The sequence below is a fragment of the Saccoglossus kowalevskii genome, chromosome 6 (genome assembly GCF_978046115.1).
Source record: "Saccoglossus kowalevskii chromosome 6, keSacKowa6.1, whole genome shotgun sequence".
Lineage (NCBI taxonomy): Eukaryota > Metazoa > Hemichordata > Enteropneusta > Harrimaniidae > Saccoglossus > Saccoglossus kowalevskii.
Window position 1 is genome coordinate 15542511 of NC_140646.1, and position 18046 is coordinate 15560556.

General features: G+C 38.2%; 2 protein-coding genes across 2 annotated transcripts; one reads left to right on the plus strand and one right to left on the minus strand.

Moving 5' to 3' along the window:
- The first annotated feature begins 1134 nt into the window (after positions 1–1134).
- On the plus strand, positions 1135–3461 carry LOC102809120 (uncharacterized). The gene is made up of 2 exons (XM_085500583.1): positions 1135–1227; positions 1299–3461. The coding sequence occupies exons 1-2, from the start codon at positions 1135–1137 to the stop codon at positions 3459–3461; spliced, it is 2256 nt and encodes a 751-aa protein (XP_085356709.1).
- An 866-nt stretch (positions 3462–4327) lies between these two features.
- LOC100366286 (bactericidal permeability-increasing protein-like) lies at positions 4328–14137 on the minus strand. The gene is made up of 16 exons (XM_085500106.1): positions 13870–14137; positions 12112–12223; positions 11126–11257; positions 9865–9938; positions 9298–9388; positions 9119–9182; positions 8869–8932; positions 8233–8324; positions 7429–7605; positions 7085–7144; positions 6775–6942; positions 6581–6648; positions 6163–6205; positions 5319–5382; positions 4901–4977; positions 4328–4747 (listed from the first exon to the last, which is right to left on the minus strand). Exons 1-16 carry the CDS (start codon positions 14006–14008, stop codon positions 4697–4699), a joined length of 1476 nt encoding a protein of 491 aa, XP_085356232.1. The 5' UTR covers positions 14009–14137; the 3' UTR covers positions 4328–4696.
- Between the last annotated feature and the right edge of the window lie 3909 nt (positions 14138–18046).

Consider the following 18046-nt stretch of genomic DNA (forward strand, 5'->3'; position numbering starts at 1 on the left):
AACTCATTTTTGTTGGTTTAACTTTTTTTTTTTTTTACAATGGAATACGGAATAAGAATTCAAAGTTATCAATCCGATTCTTAGTTGAACTCACAAGATTGTTAAAATATACTACAGCATATCCTGGTTAGTACAAAAGCTCCACTGCCCGCTGCTTGCAACTATACTTTCTTCAGCGATTATCGGTGTAGAAAGCCCTAACCCTACTTTTCAACTACGGACGTAGGGAACGTTCACTGGATGCAAATTATTGACGCGTGAAGGTGCTGTATACCAGTATTCACTTCACTTATACATACAACAATGAGTTCATAAAAAAATAAACAATGAATATATTTCGTTGTCCCGTTATCGTTCAGAATATCTGTACTCGTCTTGTCCGGTTATTGTTCAGAATATCTGTACATAGTAGTTATATCTTAATGTAGTCGCAAATCGTACTAGGATAAACGAAAACACTAGCTTCCTATAGTAATTCCGCATGAGTTTTATAAGTTCCCAATCGATACTAAAAACGTAACCTACCGAAATAAATCGTCCTATTTGTACATACAAGTTCTCGTCAGATCGCGTGCAGACGACGAAGTGCCGACAATAACAAACTAGCAGACCGCGATAACATTGCAACTTTATACGTTTATTGCGTAACGATTCCTTCCAACAGTTCACTAACAGATAGGTAAATACAAGATTCAAATCTCCACGTTTGCCGTATAAGCAAAGTGATAAACCGTCTAAATCGAAGAGAAACCATAAAACTACTATGTAGCCGTCCAGTCTTGTAGCTATCGGAAATATAACTAGCCGAGCTTGATGTCGATTTAGGATTCTGCTTACAAATAATTTAGCCAATCATAGTACGTTAATTTTAGCCAATAAAACAACCTCATTAATAGTTATTTACCTATCAGCTCGTTTCCCTATTACCCAATCATGTACAAGGCCAAAGTCACTTTCCGCCAAAATGCAAGGAATGTAAACTTGTGTATATAAGTGGGTGTTTTGACACATCACGGCAGGAGTTTCAATAAAGTCATCTGTTATAGTGTACACCAATTCGTCTCTTGTTATCCACCCCTGAACCTTATCTTAACAATTACACACATTGTTTTGGTGCCGAGACCAGGATTCAAGATGACCGAACGACCAACTCTTTCCAAACTGAAGGGAACTCGCTCAGCGCATCGTGGACAGATGACGAAGCTCCTGAAAAAGGCTGACGAAAACGTCAACGTTTTCCCCCAAGACAACATGCGTTAGATTCACTCACTGCTATCCATAACTTGATCTCATCGAAGTACGAAAATCTTATCAACCTCGACAAACAAATAGTCGAACAGACGGAAGAAAACAGCTTGGAGGCGACTATCACCGAATCTGACGATTACCTGACCGATATATACGAGAAAAAACATATTTTATCTCGATTTATCGAAAGAAAGTCGCGAGCTGATACAAGCCCACCGACAAGCCCTGCTGTCCCCGCTGCTGCATCAACCAGTTCAGCAGTCACCATTGCCGCTTCATCCACCCAACCTAACAGAACCATAAACCTACCAAAGTTATCGCTGCCAACATTCAACGGAGATGTTCTGAAATGGGTGAGTTTTCGAGATGCATTTTATTCCGCAGTTCACAACAATCCCAATCTCGAAAAGATTCAAAGGTTTCAGTACCTGCACGCTCAATTGTCCGACGAAGCCGCTCACACTATTGAAGGATTGACACTAACAAATGAAAACTATGATCACGCAATCGACCTACTGGAACAAAGATATGGACAGAAACACAAAGTAATAAGTGCCTACATGAAAGCTTTATGGGATATGCCTAAACCATCTAGCGATTTCAACAGCTTACGAAACTTTTACGACACCTTAGAAAGTTATATTCGTGGGCTCAGTTCGCTCGGAAAATCCGAAGAATCCTATGGCGATCTACTCGTACCTATCGTCATGGAAAAGTTGCCGCCAAATACACGAAAACAGATTGCGCGAGATCATGGAAATAACGAATGGAATCTACCCGAACTTCGTCAAGCCATCCATAACGAGATGGACGCTCTACAAGCTGGATTCTCCGCCGATATTCATGACCGCGAATTGTACACAGAAACCCCGGTAACTGCGGCATTCTACACGGGAAGTGACCCGGTCACTTCACGGAAATCGATCCGGGCGAGACCGACTAAATCTATCGTATGTGCGTACTGCAAAGATGCCCATCCGTCGATACATTGTAAAGTTGTGACTGACTACAATAAATGCCTCGAGATAATAAAACGCGATCGTTTATGCTTCAACTGTCTCGGTAAACACAAAGTTACGGACTGCCAATCTAAATTCAGTTGTCGCGCCTGCAGGAGGAAACATCACACTTCTCTATGTAAGGGAACCTCTACTAGTAACGACAAGAGCTCCACTACTCCAGTAACTCAAACACACGTGAACTTTACTACTGCCGCGAATACCGCATCGCATAATGGACCAGTTTTATTGAAAACCGCCGTAACTGAAGTATTCGCGGGTAGCGAAACTGCAACGGCTACGATATTGTTCGATGAAGGGGCCACGCGATCTTTCGTAACTACATACTTCGCCGATAAACTCAATGCACAAACTGACAAATGTGAAGTCATTAACTTAGCAACGTTTGGTGACAATGGTTCACGTGCTAGATCGTTTAATGTCTCTACGCTTTCAGTTCACACCATTACAGGAAAGAAAAAGAACATTTCCGCACTCGTTGTTCCAAACATCTCCACTCCCACAAAGAACTTGATCACTTCGTCCCTATTGGAATTACCTCATCTACGCAATTTGAACTTAGCCCACCCCATTTCAGGAAGCGAATCCTTTGAAATATCGATTCTCATTGGCGCAGATTACTACTGGAATTTCGTGGGAGACCACATTGTTCGTGGACCCGGTCCAACTGCTGTATCGTCCATACTTGGATATTTGCTTTCCGGTTCTATTCAAGGATACAGACCTAAAAGTGTATTTGCCAATGACGCAACTATTCTACACATTGCTACTAATCCGTCTGTTGTAAACGATCAACTCCAGGATTACTGGAAGCTCGAGACAATCGGCATCACTGATAATGCCCAACCTCCAGTAATGAACACAGACTTCGAACATTACAGAGATAATCATCTCAAAATCGAAAACGGACGGTACACTGCGGGGTTACCGTGGAGACAAGACCACCCTCTTCTGCCTACTAACTTTCGTATTGCAGAGAAACGCACTCGCGCTATGACTCGTAAACTTCCACCGCATTTGTTACAAACATATGATGGAATCATTAAGAACCACAAAGCGCGGAATTTCATTGAAGAAGTTACTGACGACGATAACCTTCGCGGACCACTGAAACCGGAAATTACCCGCCGTACACCAGCTACAACCGCTGCTGCGATTGCCCGACTACGCATACAGAACATAAATGACATATGAACTATGAACTGAATATACCGATCATTTTATACTTAGCTTATTGTGACAGTTTGTGACTGTGTTGATTTTACGAATTTTCGAACTTTATATTTACTCGCATTTAATCGATATCTATCCTGAATTGTATTTTATCTTCGCATATATTTACTTTCGTATTTTACTTCAAACTATCGTTTACTTTGTTCAACTTTTTGTTCATTTTCGTTTACATGGCTATCTTTTATTTCGCGGCCCGGAGAAATATCGGAAATATAACTAGCCGAGCTTGATGTCGATTTAGGATTCTGCTTACAAATAATTTAGCCAATCATAGTACGTTAATTTTAGCCAATAAAACAACCTCATTAATAGTTATTTACCTATCAGCTCGTTTCCCTATTACCCAATCATGTACAAGGCCAAAGTCACTTTCCGCCAAAATGCAAGGAATGTAAACTTGTGTATATAAGTGGGTGTTTTGACACATCACGGCAGGAGTTTCAATAAAGTCATCTGTTATAGTGTACACCAGTTCGTCTCTTGTTATCCACCCCTGAACCTTATCTTAACAATTACACACAGTAGCATCCTTTTTGGGGATGCCCGGTGGCCGAGGGGAAGACATGTAGTGGCGTGAAGCTAGGCGATTAGGTGCCGTACGCGAGCGCCGGTTCGAGTCACGCACGCAGTACGTGTTTACTATAATTAGACATAATCTTTACCTTGCCGTTTATTCGGTGTTATTTGCTTACTAGTCTTGTAAACAAACTGTCGAGTTCTAGAACAGCTGCCAATGGGATCACCCCTTAACTAAATGTGATTTCACACTAACTACGCTATATTTGGAACACTTAGGTATAGTAAAAAAATACAATTCAAGAAACGTATAACGCAAAACCAGACAACTGTCATAGTCCTTTAAATTGGCGGCTACATATAGAGATGATGTTAATTACAGATCCAAGCATAATATACACATCTGAATAGTAAAGACAATGACATTTGTCGGAATACACTTTCGAAGCTAGTACAGAAAGTCTGTTTCATTTCAAATACTGTGTTTCTGGATATCGGTGTGTGTGCTAAAGACAACTACGAACATCTGTTTGACTATTTGGTAATATTTATGCAAATCCACGTAGCTAGAGTGGAAGTAACATAGCAACTAAATATAGCATGCTACGTCGTGCTGACTTTAAAGAAAATAACTGTAATAGTGACGAAGGTTGAACCAGTCTACAGAATAGTAACCATGGTTACGGTGACGTTGGATTGTAGTTTAGATTTGTACCAATCTTGATGACGTCCTATAAGAAAAATACAAAAATAATCGACAAAGTTTTAATAATATAAGAATGGCTTGCGAAGATCGTTACTCGTGTGTAGATACACATGTAAATATGAATTCCAGCATATATTGTATGTATAAATTAATATCAGTTCTATATGGTAAGAAGTACCTTTTCTACTGTAATCTCCGGATCTATGAAGTCCACTCCGTCAAGGTCTGGAATTGGAAACCCTTCAGCCCCTTTAGCTGTAATGGGAAGTAAACGGGTTTCATTTAAAATAATCCGAGTAATGCACGTTGGGTGCAATATTTTGCCTAACACTTCTGGTACCGTGTATTTGGGACCCTTTTCATTATTAGGCAATTGTGCTTGTCCTTTAATTACGATACATGCAGCAATATATATAACTGGTTTCATTTGCGTATAGTAACGTCGCGCGGAGCAAATTCAGCACCGACGTCACGTGTAGCTTATTGGAGCATGGGAGGTACCAACGGACCTTCCATGATTGGGGCGAGTCTTGTCACGCATTGACCACATAAGTCATAACATTACATGACATTTTATCAATAATTAAATTACTCACTGTTCAGATAAGGTATTGCGCCAAATGTGATCAATAACTGTAGAGGACCCTGCAACCTGTCGACCTGAAACACGGACAATGATTAATAGTGTTTACTCGGACTATCTGATATGATGGGACGTAACACGCAACAGTTGTCACCGTATTGATATAGAATCGCATACATTGCGATTTCCTGAGAGATTTGATACTGAATCATATTATGGGCGTATGTCCTACTGGATGGTTACAGATGTGTTCATAAATTTACTGCAGTAAGTATTTGAAAGTTATTCACCCTTGAAAGCCGAAAACTAGAAACTACGTATTACGTCAATGTCTTGCAGCTATTGGTAGATAACATATACTAGTAATATATGCATGGATATTTAACAGAAGTGAAAGCAATCGTAATCAGAGAGTTGGGGATTGGAGACTGGAGGTTGGAAGCCGGGCACTTTGGTGTCCGACTGACGAGCAACTAAGCTGGACTGATTGCACAGAACTAATGTGTATTCCTTTGGGTCGAACCCAGTATCTCTATCTTTATCTGCCATGCGAGTCCCTACACGTCACGCGTTCGAATTTCCTGTACTCAAAAAATGCATTGTATACGCGTCTTATGGGGCCCACATTGAACACGTGGTGATAGTTGTGATATTTTATAGTATGCGATCTATACTTTCACGAAATTCAAAGGCGCTAACTAAATTAACTACTAGTAACTAACTTTGCGTAATATGTGTCAAATTGTCTAATATCACAACTTGACTTTTTAAATGGCCCAGTATGACAGACGATCTGAATACGTGAATTTATTGTACGTACTATAAGAGTATGTATATTTATTTTGTAACATACTTACATCAAACTGCCCAATAACACTGTCTTTCAGACTAAGCTTGGCACTGAAACAAAATAAACACATTTGTTGTTTTCATACTCGTGTTAATTCCATAGCATTCATGCCAAGCGCCACCAACGATGATTTAAGACAAAGATAACAACTAAAAGGTAGATATTAATAATTATGTTAAGATGACGACTTTGACTATTGCACAGACAAAGAAGCACAATCTCAGACGCTGGTAAGCTTTAATTAGATTTCTTTGGTGATCGGAAAGTATCGAATGAGTCGTCGGTGTAATTAGTGCAGTAATTAATCACTCACAAGTCAAAACTCGTACTCGTATTTTTCATTAGAAATATCATCTTGATGTGAACAACCTATTACATTATCCCTCCCTCTATGTACCCTTCTCACGTTGTCATATAATAACTACCTTAATTTCGTCACATGACCAGTGATTTTCGATGCGTTAAACCCAACTTCACCAGATCCACCCACGACCTAAAAATGAAGATTTATACAGTAAAAGTTATGTTTGTAAAGTTATACGAGTCACGGCATGTTCACTGGCCTCGATATTACATTTTTAATGAAACGTTTGTGTAATTTTCATACATACGGTCTTACCGTTTCAAGCGTAAATACATATTTTAAGGTTCCATCGGGTTGTATTACATATGTTACCAAGTCGGCCCACAAATTTCCAGTCAATTTATTCGGAGCAAGAGACACCCGGGGTGCTTTGGTGCTACTTATCATCAATACCATCAGTCTGTTCGGATACTGCTTCTTCAACTGTTGACAAATTGTAACATAGTGGGAATAATATAGTCGCATGTAATCAAATCTCACAGTTATTTGAATTCCAAATGTCGAAAATATTCGCATAATCAAATCATTGGTTTCGTTGTGGTGTTGGAGGGGATGAGTGTCATACCTGCGGAATAAGTACGCCAAGGCTACTTGTGTTTAAATGAAATGGTGCCATTGCAGGGACCTGAAAAATTGAAACATTACAATAATTATCTAATCACACTTGTTGTAAGTGTAAGCGTGAAGTAAATTTGGTAATAAATATTGGGATAGGGTTGGGGCTCACCTGACATAGCAAAACATTGAAAATAACTTGAACTCCAACTCAAATACGACCTTTACTGACATGCCCTTTGCTGCGTGTACAGGCACAGATGACCGCTCTTACCCTTTTGAGGATTTCATGATTCATTCACAATTCACAACGTTGGATGTATAGATCATATATCATGATGTCAAACGACTCACCATATCATCGGTGATATTGTATACCAGTTTGCCAATTTCTTGGAAAACGTATCCTCCCGAGTTTATGACATAGTCGGTTGCCCACATATAAACCATTTTGTTTGTAGCATTTGTCGCAGTAAACGCAGGTGGTGAAAATGGTACTTCTTTCCGCTGACCCTTAGGGTAGAATTCGCCCTGGGCCGCAGTAAAACAACATAATAGAAATACAGTGTGAACAGCGGTATGGAAATAGTGGTATACAAGTGCTAATCCGTACCGTGTAATAGAGATAGTAAGATTATTCAGTTTTGCTTGACATGTGAACAAAAATATTGTTTTTTTTGTGATAATAGACAAATTTAACATTGTTAAATTACCGAATCAATGTACATAATAAGATGTACGTACACATTTCATATACGTCGCGCCTTCTAGCGACGGGACAACGTCTATTTAAAAGTTAAAATCGTCGGAATTGTTTTGAGGTATGGTCGCCCAACAACAAAAATATTGTCGGGATTTGCAATATTCAAGATGACGAACAACTACCATACAACTCCCTACGTCATGCTGACGTCATCGAAGCGCTTCGTCGCGAGAGGGCGCAACTTGGGAAAAGGGTATATTGTTACGGGCCTGTTCGATGGAGTATTGCATGAAAATTAAGCCGGCTTTAGTATGTTTTCATATGGGCATTCATGAAATAAACATTAATCCTAATTTTACAGTTGCAATGAATAAATTCATAGAATCGACTACGAAGTACGCAGAGTGGATACGAACATTTTAACGTACATCAGAGTCGTCGATATAGAATGTTACCTTGTGGGACGTCTCCATGAAATCCACTTGAAACATCGGGTTGTCAACAAGTGAATAATCTAGCTCCGTATAAGGTCCGACATCGGTAACAACTAATTAAAAACAGAAATACAACATTATATCCACCCAATACCCAGAGCTGGTAATTCGTTGAGGGGGTTTACAGGTCACAGCTCTGATAACAGTGACAAATGTTACACAAACAACGCACAAATACTCTGCAATAGCCGGGCCGGGTGGGCGAAGATGAGTCGAGCAACGACGACCCGAGATGAACAAAGACGAGTTTAAAGAAACATATAGCAGAGAACTACAGTTAAAGTTCCAGTCGTAAAGTCACGCATTGCCCGCATGTATCGCGTACTTCACGGGGTCATTGGACCCAATCAAACATGACGCGATAGAAAAGACTACGAAGCTTTAAAGCGGGAGTGTCGTCACCTGCGCATGCGCGGGAATTGAGTCCCAAGCGACGGTAACACACGCTAAAAACGCAAAGGCTTATGGGTAGACGCTTGTTTTAAACAATGACACGCTATGGCCATCTGACGCATGCGCAGGGGACGACTCCCCCGCTTTAAGGTCATGGAGCGACTTCAACGTATAACGATTAATTAATACGTCATTAATACTCACGTTTAAGATTTGCAAGCGACGGTTTGGCATGATCTTCTATTTCCTTGGTAATAATATCACATATCTAAATCAACGTAATATTATAATTTTACTGTTAAAATACATTACAACCGCAAGATTAATTACTCCATGAATTGATAATAAAGATAATTTCTTATAAAGTATTTATTATCTCACAAAAGTTACGTTTGTATGAATAAGTCGATATAGGAAAGGGGATCAAAAGAAAATACGGCTGAGTGCACATTACTTTTCCATTCAAACTCTTCTTGAGAGTATTTTCAATAGAGCTGGAGAAGAGGTTGTACAACCAACTGTAACAGAAAACAAACATACTAATATAAACACATGGTGGAGTATCTTGTCGCCAATCAGTGATATCATTGTTCTCTTTATTAATAAGTGTTCGTTCGTTCACATAACACCTACCTTGCCCCACCGTGAAATGTTATACTAATGGAACTTATAGAACCAGAACAATGGGTTGATGTAATAGATGGATGACCAGTACTGTCCTTGCCTGTACAAAAGAGAGAGTTTTTTTTTTTGTAATTACCGGTAATTTAAAACATCTATCTTGGATAAAGAAATTAAAGTGCATTCTTAGTCTACATGCTGCACGCTAAAATTAAACTCACCATATAGACGACAATGTAAACATAGAGATGACGACGACTTCGTGAACCCATTTTATTAAAAATTGAAATAATTGATAGTCTTGTTTTTTTCCAAAGCAAATGGTGGGTAGTATCGTCACAGGAGTTGAAATTTGCAAAAGTGAAGTAGATTTTAACAACATCGGTGCTGCCAATATTGGGAAAAGTTATTCCACTTTAGTAGTTCAACCTATGTGTATGAGGTCGCCGTTTTGAAATCGGGTGGTTTTCCCTAACATTTCACTAAAAAGCTAAGGCTTGGGTACTATTTTTCCAAAATAATTTACTTAACCAGTGTTATTCGTGTCCATGAAGTCATTATTCAGTGAGATACACCTACCTAAACCGATGTCCAAGTTAATGTTTAATCCATTAACCGTAGCATCAAAGTTTCCATGATCGCTTATGTGAATACTGGAATGGAGAGTGCATTTAATTACATACATCACTGACATGATCCAGACATACACACTACTCAGAGAATGAACTATCCTGTTTGTAACGTTTGTTTCTAGTTGACAAAAAGAAATTACTGATTTTGTAATTGAAAGCGCGATTCCTTTCATTCATAAAATGCTATCCAATATCCGGGAAACTATATATTAACGAACATGAAGAAGAGGCATGTGTGTACATTTCAGACAAATCGGTTACGGCAATCCTGACTTTTATTATTTTGAATTTTCTTAATTAGAGGAGGTCAAAAAGGTCAGACAATGCTAATTTGCATAACTAATTTACTGTGTTTGTGCCATCCATTAAATATTGTGTGTTCAGATGGAAATTAAAAAAAAGCGGATTCGTGTTCTGTGAAATATTAAATGTCACAGACTGGTGTGGGGTTTTCCATGGAGTATAAGTACACTTGTTGAATGCCTTCATTACTTACGCAAATTTGTGGGAAAAAAATATTTTGGGGGTGATTTTGATCATTTTTATGTGTTTTATATGAGATAGGATATAAAAACTTCTGCACAATAATCCACTGTATGTAGATTCGGAAAGGTCCAAAAAATATTTTTTTATCAAAAACGTTATTATACAAACATCTCAAATTTACGAAAAAATTAATGAATTGCAAAGGTGACATTAATTTTGTTAATAATGGATGTTATATATATTAGGATGCAGTATACTTTAGAGTAATGTAAAAATCAAGTCCAAGCGAAAAGTACAACAACAACGACCTCCTTTTTAAGACACGAAATGATTTATCATAGTATGTTTTGTCTAGAAAATGTCGTTTACCCGATCAAATTCGAGCCATTATTCGAAAACCCGCTAAATCTGTGCCACGTCTAGTCTCCTCCGCCACCGGCCCGGAGAACTGAAAGTCACGTGACAAATAAGTACGGGTTTCAAGTTTGGGTGATATGTTGCCCGATTACGTCAGTAACCAAGCAGGCTCGTTCAAAGTTCGTACATGACGCGCGCCACCAACGGCTCATGTTTGCACAAATTTGTACGTTTGCACATTTGCCAGAGTTCACAGTATTATAAGTCGAACGTTTACCTACAAAGACATTGTGTTAATTGTGCCGCGTGATATAATACGCAGTTTCCGATGTGCTGCACAATCCAGTCGTACATTTAATACTTACAACCCCTTCTTGTACTTGTACCTCCAATCACCGTGTAATGAAATAGCGCCACCACTGGCTTTGAATGATAGACCAACGCCTTGTTGCGTCGTCAGAGAAGTTACCGGAACATTAAAGCTTCTGATAGACATGCTGATGACGTAAGAAAACCGAAACAGGTAGCGTTATCTTAGTAATGATCCTAGTAAATAAAGCATGCACAGAGACTAGTACTAGTATATTCCATTGTTTATGCAAAACGGTTTAATTTAAAGGGCGGTAGTCGTCGCGCCACGCATGCGCGAGATATATGGGTCTCATATAAACAAAGATGGCGACTTTGACTGTTGCGCAGATCGACGGGTACAAACTGAGACGTTTCCAAGCTTTAGTTAGGTATTTTTTAGGTGATTAGAAGGTATCGAAGTAGTCACCCGCGGTAATCAGTGCAAGTCGCGCCCAGGTCAAACCTCATACTTGTGATTTTCATTTGAAGGGCGTATTGGATTGTGGGAAAATCAATGTTTATCAACACAAATGTCGCATATGCGCAGCGCAACGACCACCGCGCTTTAAATCCCGATTTGAAAAATAGAAAATACCTTTCCTATAAGCCGCTTCCTCTGTCGACGAAGCGCTTCCAAGATGACGTCAGAATGTCGTAGATGGTGAAAGCAATCATGATGTCGTTTCAAACAACTTTGTTTGGTTTCAAACATAAATCAGTGTTTTATCCCAGACGCCCAATGACCCAACTTGATTAATGGTCAACTGAGATCTTACCGCCGTGTCTACATCTGGCATGCTTCTCGTTCCAGCTAGATTAGGTGATGGAACACATCGCACCCACTTGCGCTGTGCTTAGCAACAATATCTGCATACAGTTACTGTATGTGCTGAACAAAAAACTGAAATGAAGCCATCGTACGTGCTGGGCATTAAGGCGACGCTTCCCCAGAGCGCTTAGAGTGATATACTGCATATTCAATAATCAAGTATGTACGTACCTGGACACGGTGTAGTCTACTTTGCCAATAGAGATATCAGCTGTGCCGCTGATGTCGGGAATAGTTTCCCCTGGGACATCTTTAGCCAACATTCCTACACCCACATCATTTACTGTAAAACAACACGTGGCGTCGGTTTATTGTGTGGTACGAACTTAATTGAGTGCACGTAGTCGACTACTAGCACATTTTTCTGATTACCGCACGTTTTTTTTTGTAATTGTTCAAAAGCACACCCAGTGCATATGCTAAACCCTGAGCCGCCAACAAATTTGTAGATTTTAAAAACAAACAAATTACAAAAGTGCGTAAGAAATAGTGTTTAGTTTAAATTTCGGGGTATATCTAGCTCGCGACTAACTAGGAAAAAGAAAATACTCAAAACAAAAAAGATCAAAGCTTTTAAAAAATGCTCAAAATCTTGTTCAGAACAGAAAATGCTCGACACAAAAAAAGATCGAAGCTAAAAAAAATGCTCAAAGAAAAAAAGTTCAGCACAATGATATAATCAAAAAACGTAAAAAAAATAAACAATTATACAATGAGCGAAAAATGATGAAATTGGAGAAAATACAACCCGTACACAATAAATTATACTGATTTATAACTATATTTCCATTTACAAAATTTACATATATTTAATGAAAGGAATTAAACAATAACATTATCAGGGGAAAAGAATCATGATGAACGTGAAAAATTGCACATTTTTTCTAACCATCTCCTCCCCACAAAATTTCTAATGCTCAAAGTTGGACAGTCTAACATTAAAATTATATGCATTCTGTCGGTCCCTTTAGAACCACCGCTTTTAGTTTCACGTCCACTGACTTACGATGACATACAGTTGGAATAAGATACAACAGAGTGAAATATGGAAATATTTTTCAAATATTTTTTTTGGATGCTAGACGACTATTACGAAAATAAAAATCGATGCTGTTTCTCTCCTGGTGATTTTTGTCCCGGTCTTATGTCAGAACATGGACGTACGAACGTCCATGGTCATAATAAGGGGTGTATTTCCGTCTCCCGAAACCAATATAGTTTTATTTTGCTGAGCGAACAGTCGAATCTGGAAATCGATCCCAGAACCCCCCTGATCATACGAGGCGAACAAGCTAACCACGTAACCGTACCATTTCCCTACGAGTTTCACACGTAACGAGGAAGCAAACAATGACGTCATTGTGACAGGGTCATCTTCACAAAGTCATCCATTATCGGATATCAGCATGCCATGGTACAATGGTGTGACGTTATTTCCTGACGTAATCAAATAACTTTCGATTTCATTTTCGAAGGAACAAACCTACAGAAAGTCTGATTATTCAGTCACCAATTTATACCAAGGTGTATGTTTGTTTTTAAGTATAAAAGTTCTTTGTTTAAAGGCACTGAAAAAAACACACACACTGAATATGCTTGATATTTTAAAAACGACAAATAGAGGAAGTCAAATTAAGCGTCGCGTGGGGGTAAATAAGTAAGGGTTGAACCATTAGAAACTATGGGTGGGGTGATGGCAGAGACATTGTGCAATTTGTGTTCTTCACTTAGTTTCGGACTTAAAAGGAATTTGCTGTGATTGTTGTTTCCATTATGCGTAAGATTTAAACGCGCGAAATGTTTTTTTAAATGATTTTTTCCTATGCAAATTATGTTTTTAATTCTACCAACACCCCTCCCGAATGCTACTAATTGCCAAACCCTAATTATAAAGAAACAGTTACGCAATGAGTGGCCCATTATACTTACTGAACTTCAAACCATTCTTGGTTATTCTAGCCTTGAAGCCCGGATTTGCAGCCTGAGTTGGCCACCGTGCACACGTCTGTGTTATGCAACCAATGAATACGACGACCACCACACAGAGTCGTACTAGAGCGCTGACCATTGTGTTCAGATGAGCGGAAGGCTGCAAGAGAATGTGAGTGTGGACCCGAGTTGTGGCAATACTACTTGTACGGCCGATCTTCAAATGAATGAGCTTGATTTACGTACACGAGGAAGTATATACGCTGTTTATTTGTCAGTTTGCTTTGTTCGAGTATTTATAAAGGCACTATTAGCATATGACCTCGTCACGTGATTCAAATTTCACGTTGGGATTTTCCGATATCATTTCCTTATACATACAGGTATCAGACTACAATTTGATAACACGATAATGGGTCGGTTATCTCTGGAACATGAGCTGTGTTCACGTGACCAATAACGATATGAATCCATGTATGAAGGGACATGCGTAAACCTTACGTTCGTTCTGAATACTTGAATTGATTTTAATTGTGGTCGTACACTAAGGAATCGAGTCATGCCTGGACACTTGCAATGTATAATTCCCGTTCACCGAAAGGCATTAGATAGATTCTAATATTTAAAAGTAACTAAATTACAGAAATAGATATAGTTAAAATAGTTTTTAGCCCACTGAAAAGTTTGACATAGCAAAAGAACAATTTACACAAAAGCATTCTTTTATATTAAACTAAATAATCAATACATAAACTTATATTAGTTTAACAACATGGTTCAACATTTTTGGTCCATGTTATTAAACCTATCTTAATATGAATGTGAAATTGGGAGAATAGAAAAATACACAGACACATCAATCACAGGAAATTTAAAGTTCTCCGAAATGTTATATCAGGTGAATCAATCAGCAACAATTATAGCAGTAAGAGGGAATTGGAAAGACAGCCACTTTCAGTTTTCATTAATAAAATGATTACATATACTGGTATAAGTTTTGAACAAAACAAAAAGAGCACAGCCTAGTTCACAATTCAGTAATATGCAACATAGACACACACTGCACTGTCACTGGACAAAGACAATACGGGATCGAATTATTAGTGGATAAAATCAAATCATAAGCTACTGGAAATATAACAACAGAATATAAAAAACAAGACACAGTGGATTATGTGAAACAGTGGGAAAGGGAAATCGAGGCAACTACAACTGTGTTATGACAACATTAAATTGCGAACGTATAACAAAAATAATTTAAAATGGAGGACCACATAATTAATGTGAAGGACAACAACTGTTAGCAAATGCATTTGGCAACTAAGAATAAATGACCACAATCTAATGATAGTAAAGGGTAGACATTGTCGGTCGAAAATGGATTTAGATGATAAAATATGTGTGATGCAAGTATGTACCACTACGTAATGAACGTAATTTCAAAATCGAATCGATCGATTTTTGCAGCAGACGTTCGGTCTGCGCCTTTCATGCATCACGCGAAATCTCACACCGAACGGAAAATCATTGCTGCGTGTGTCAATAAATAAATCATTATGGTAGTTTTGATCGCTCAGTTCTTTCTCTATGTTGTGAACTATGCGCTCATGTCTACTTCTCTATTTTCTAGAGTATCGCAATTTAAAGTTTCCTGAGTACGATTTTAGTGTCTAATTCCATCATTAATAAGACCATACCTGATGACTGGTATTTCAGCAAATTGCTTTTCTTTTTCGGAAAAAGTTCCATTATCTGTAATATTCGGTTGATGATAATACTGAGATTGACTTTGAACTAAATTCAGATACACTGAACGATCCAATTTGTCAGCACGAAATCGTTTATGCAATCACTAAATTTAAAAATAGCAAATCAGCTGGTCTCGAATTGGGCGAATTCTTCAAATTTGTTTCAATCTATATCGTCCCATCGCGTACAGTGTTATTTAATAGACTTTTTGATTTAACTATGAAAAGGGTAAAGTAACTTTAGAAATTTTTTTAACTTCCACAGCAGCCTACTCAAAATTTCTGAGAAAGTTATAATCTCATGTTTATTGGTTTAGTATATGAAATCACAAAGCTATTGTCCCATGGCATCACGAAATAGCATTCTTTTGCGTGCTACAGTGACGTAATATTTAAAAAAAAATGCTATTCCAAAAAAAAACATGTTAAAAAAATTGAAATTTTTAAAAACTTTTTGAAATAATTGAGAACAACAAAATGTAACCCGTCATTCACAATACTTATTTTGTTCTGCCTGTGTCGCCAGAATACAATTTGATATATGACATATGATATCTGCAATAGGAGACTATGGTAAATGCACTATAATACTGTCAAAATGGCCACTATCAAACTAAAATACAACTCCTTATTTTCTGAAATTAAGCCGGTGAACCCCCAACTTTTGTTTACATTCAACACCCCTATATTGTCCAGAAATACAATTTATTTGGGGTATTTGCATTCATGAGCAGGCTTTTACTTTAAAATAATCGTCTTGCCATTTGAGTAGAATGTTTTCAAGTTGAAAAATTGATGACACACAATCAGCCTGGGTTTTCTGTCGTGTTTATTCTACTGCTCTGCAATCGACTGTTCAAAAATACTTATCTGAAAAGTGCCGAAAACTTAATTGTGTGTTCGATATTATTAAAAAAATGGCTGGAAAATGGATGTGCAACGATGAAAGTGTAACAGTGGGGTGTTTTATTAATATTTGGGAGTGTTTTTTCATGTACATTGTTATGGTCAAAGCAGCCGAAACATTGCCTCTCCTGGCTTAGATAGTTTCCTTTTATATATTTACATATATCAAAATATTCAATACAATGATTTTATCGGTTTTAACTTATTGTGCAGAAATATGGGGATTTGACGAATATCATTGTTTAGCACAAATTCAGTTTCCAGCCCACTGCAGCCGCTTGTTTGGTGTTTCTTGTAATGTTCCAAATGCTTTACTAAATACAATGTTGGCGGTTAGGTCCAAACCAGAATGGGTTTGTCAGGTAAAAAAAACTTGTCACCGTTGTGATCTTACAGATGTACATGAAAAGCAAGAAATACTAAATGCGAACGATTTTCGAGTTAAAAACTATTTTATTAGTATTTACCGAGTGGCAAAGAAAAGTTGGCACTTACTGACAAATTATCTTCGTATCAGGAGTTAAAAGTCAATTTAGAAACCAAAAAATGTTTATTTTGCGTTAAAGAATATGTTCATATTTAAGATGCTCATCACATTGGCTTTGGATTGAGAGTGGCCGTAAATTCAAAGTGGACAGGGGTGACTGCCTATGTTTACTTAGTCACGAAGCTTCTGTGGAAAATGAATATCATTTTGTTTTAGTCGGTCCTTTTTTGATACCCAGCGAAATCTATTGCAAGCTTTAATTAAATATTTTTTTAGGTAATTAGAAAGTATCGAAGGAGTCACCGGCGGTAATTAGTGCAAGTCGCGCCCAGGTCAATACTCGTACTCGTGATTTCATTAGAAGATCGTATTGTATTGTTTATCAACACACATGTCGCACATGCGCGGCGCGACGACCACTGCCCTTTAAATATTATTCCTGTTTCAAGTGTCCGTGTTAAGGACTGTCAAACAGTTTGTACTTGGGGGGGGGGGGCTACTTCCACATTAAGTGGGTAAGGGTGTGAAGCGCACCTCTCGAAAACCATACTCACACTTCTAAACCATTTTTTTTTTCTATTTATATACCCACTTCTAAACACAAGTGTTTTCAGCGAAAAAAAAACACCCAGCTCACAACTTTCGCAACCAGTGAGCGCATCCGGGCAATGCATTTTATTTAGCCTTTTCCAGTATTTGGCTTTCAATATAAGGATCTGTGAAAAAGTAAATAAATGCTACACATTTCTAAACCAAACCATTGATAAATGGCTACCCACTTCTAAACAAAATAACGTTAAATGACACCCCAGTCGGGCGGCACATACCCGTATTGCACTTCTATGGAAGTAGCCCCCGGGAGTTTGTACAAAATACGAATTCGACATTTCATAGAGCACAATGGTAACACTGTTTAATGTTTAACAGAAAATGATGTTGTAACGCCGGCGCTTCATGACATCATCAAGTACTTTGCATTGAACTGCCGAGAAAACACATCACGTTCCTGATCATGTGACCGCATGCCCTTGAAAAA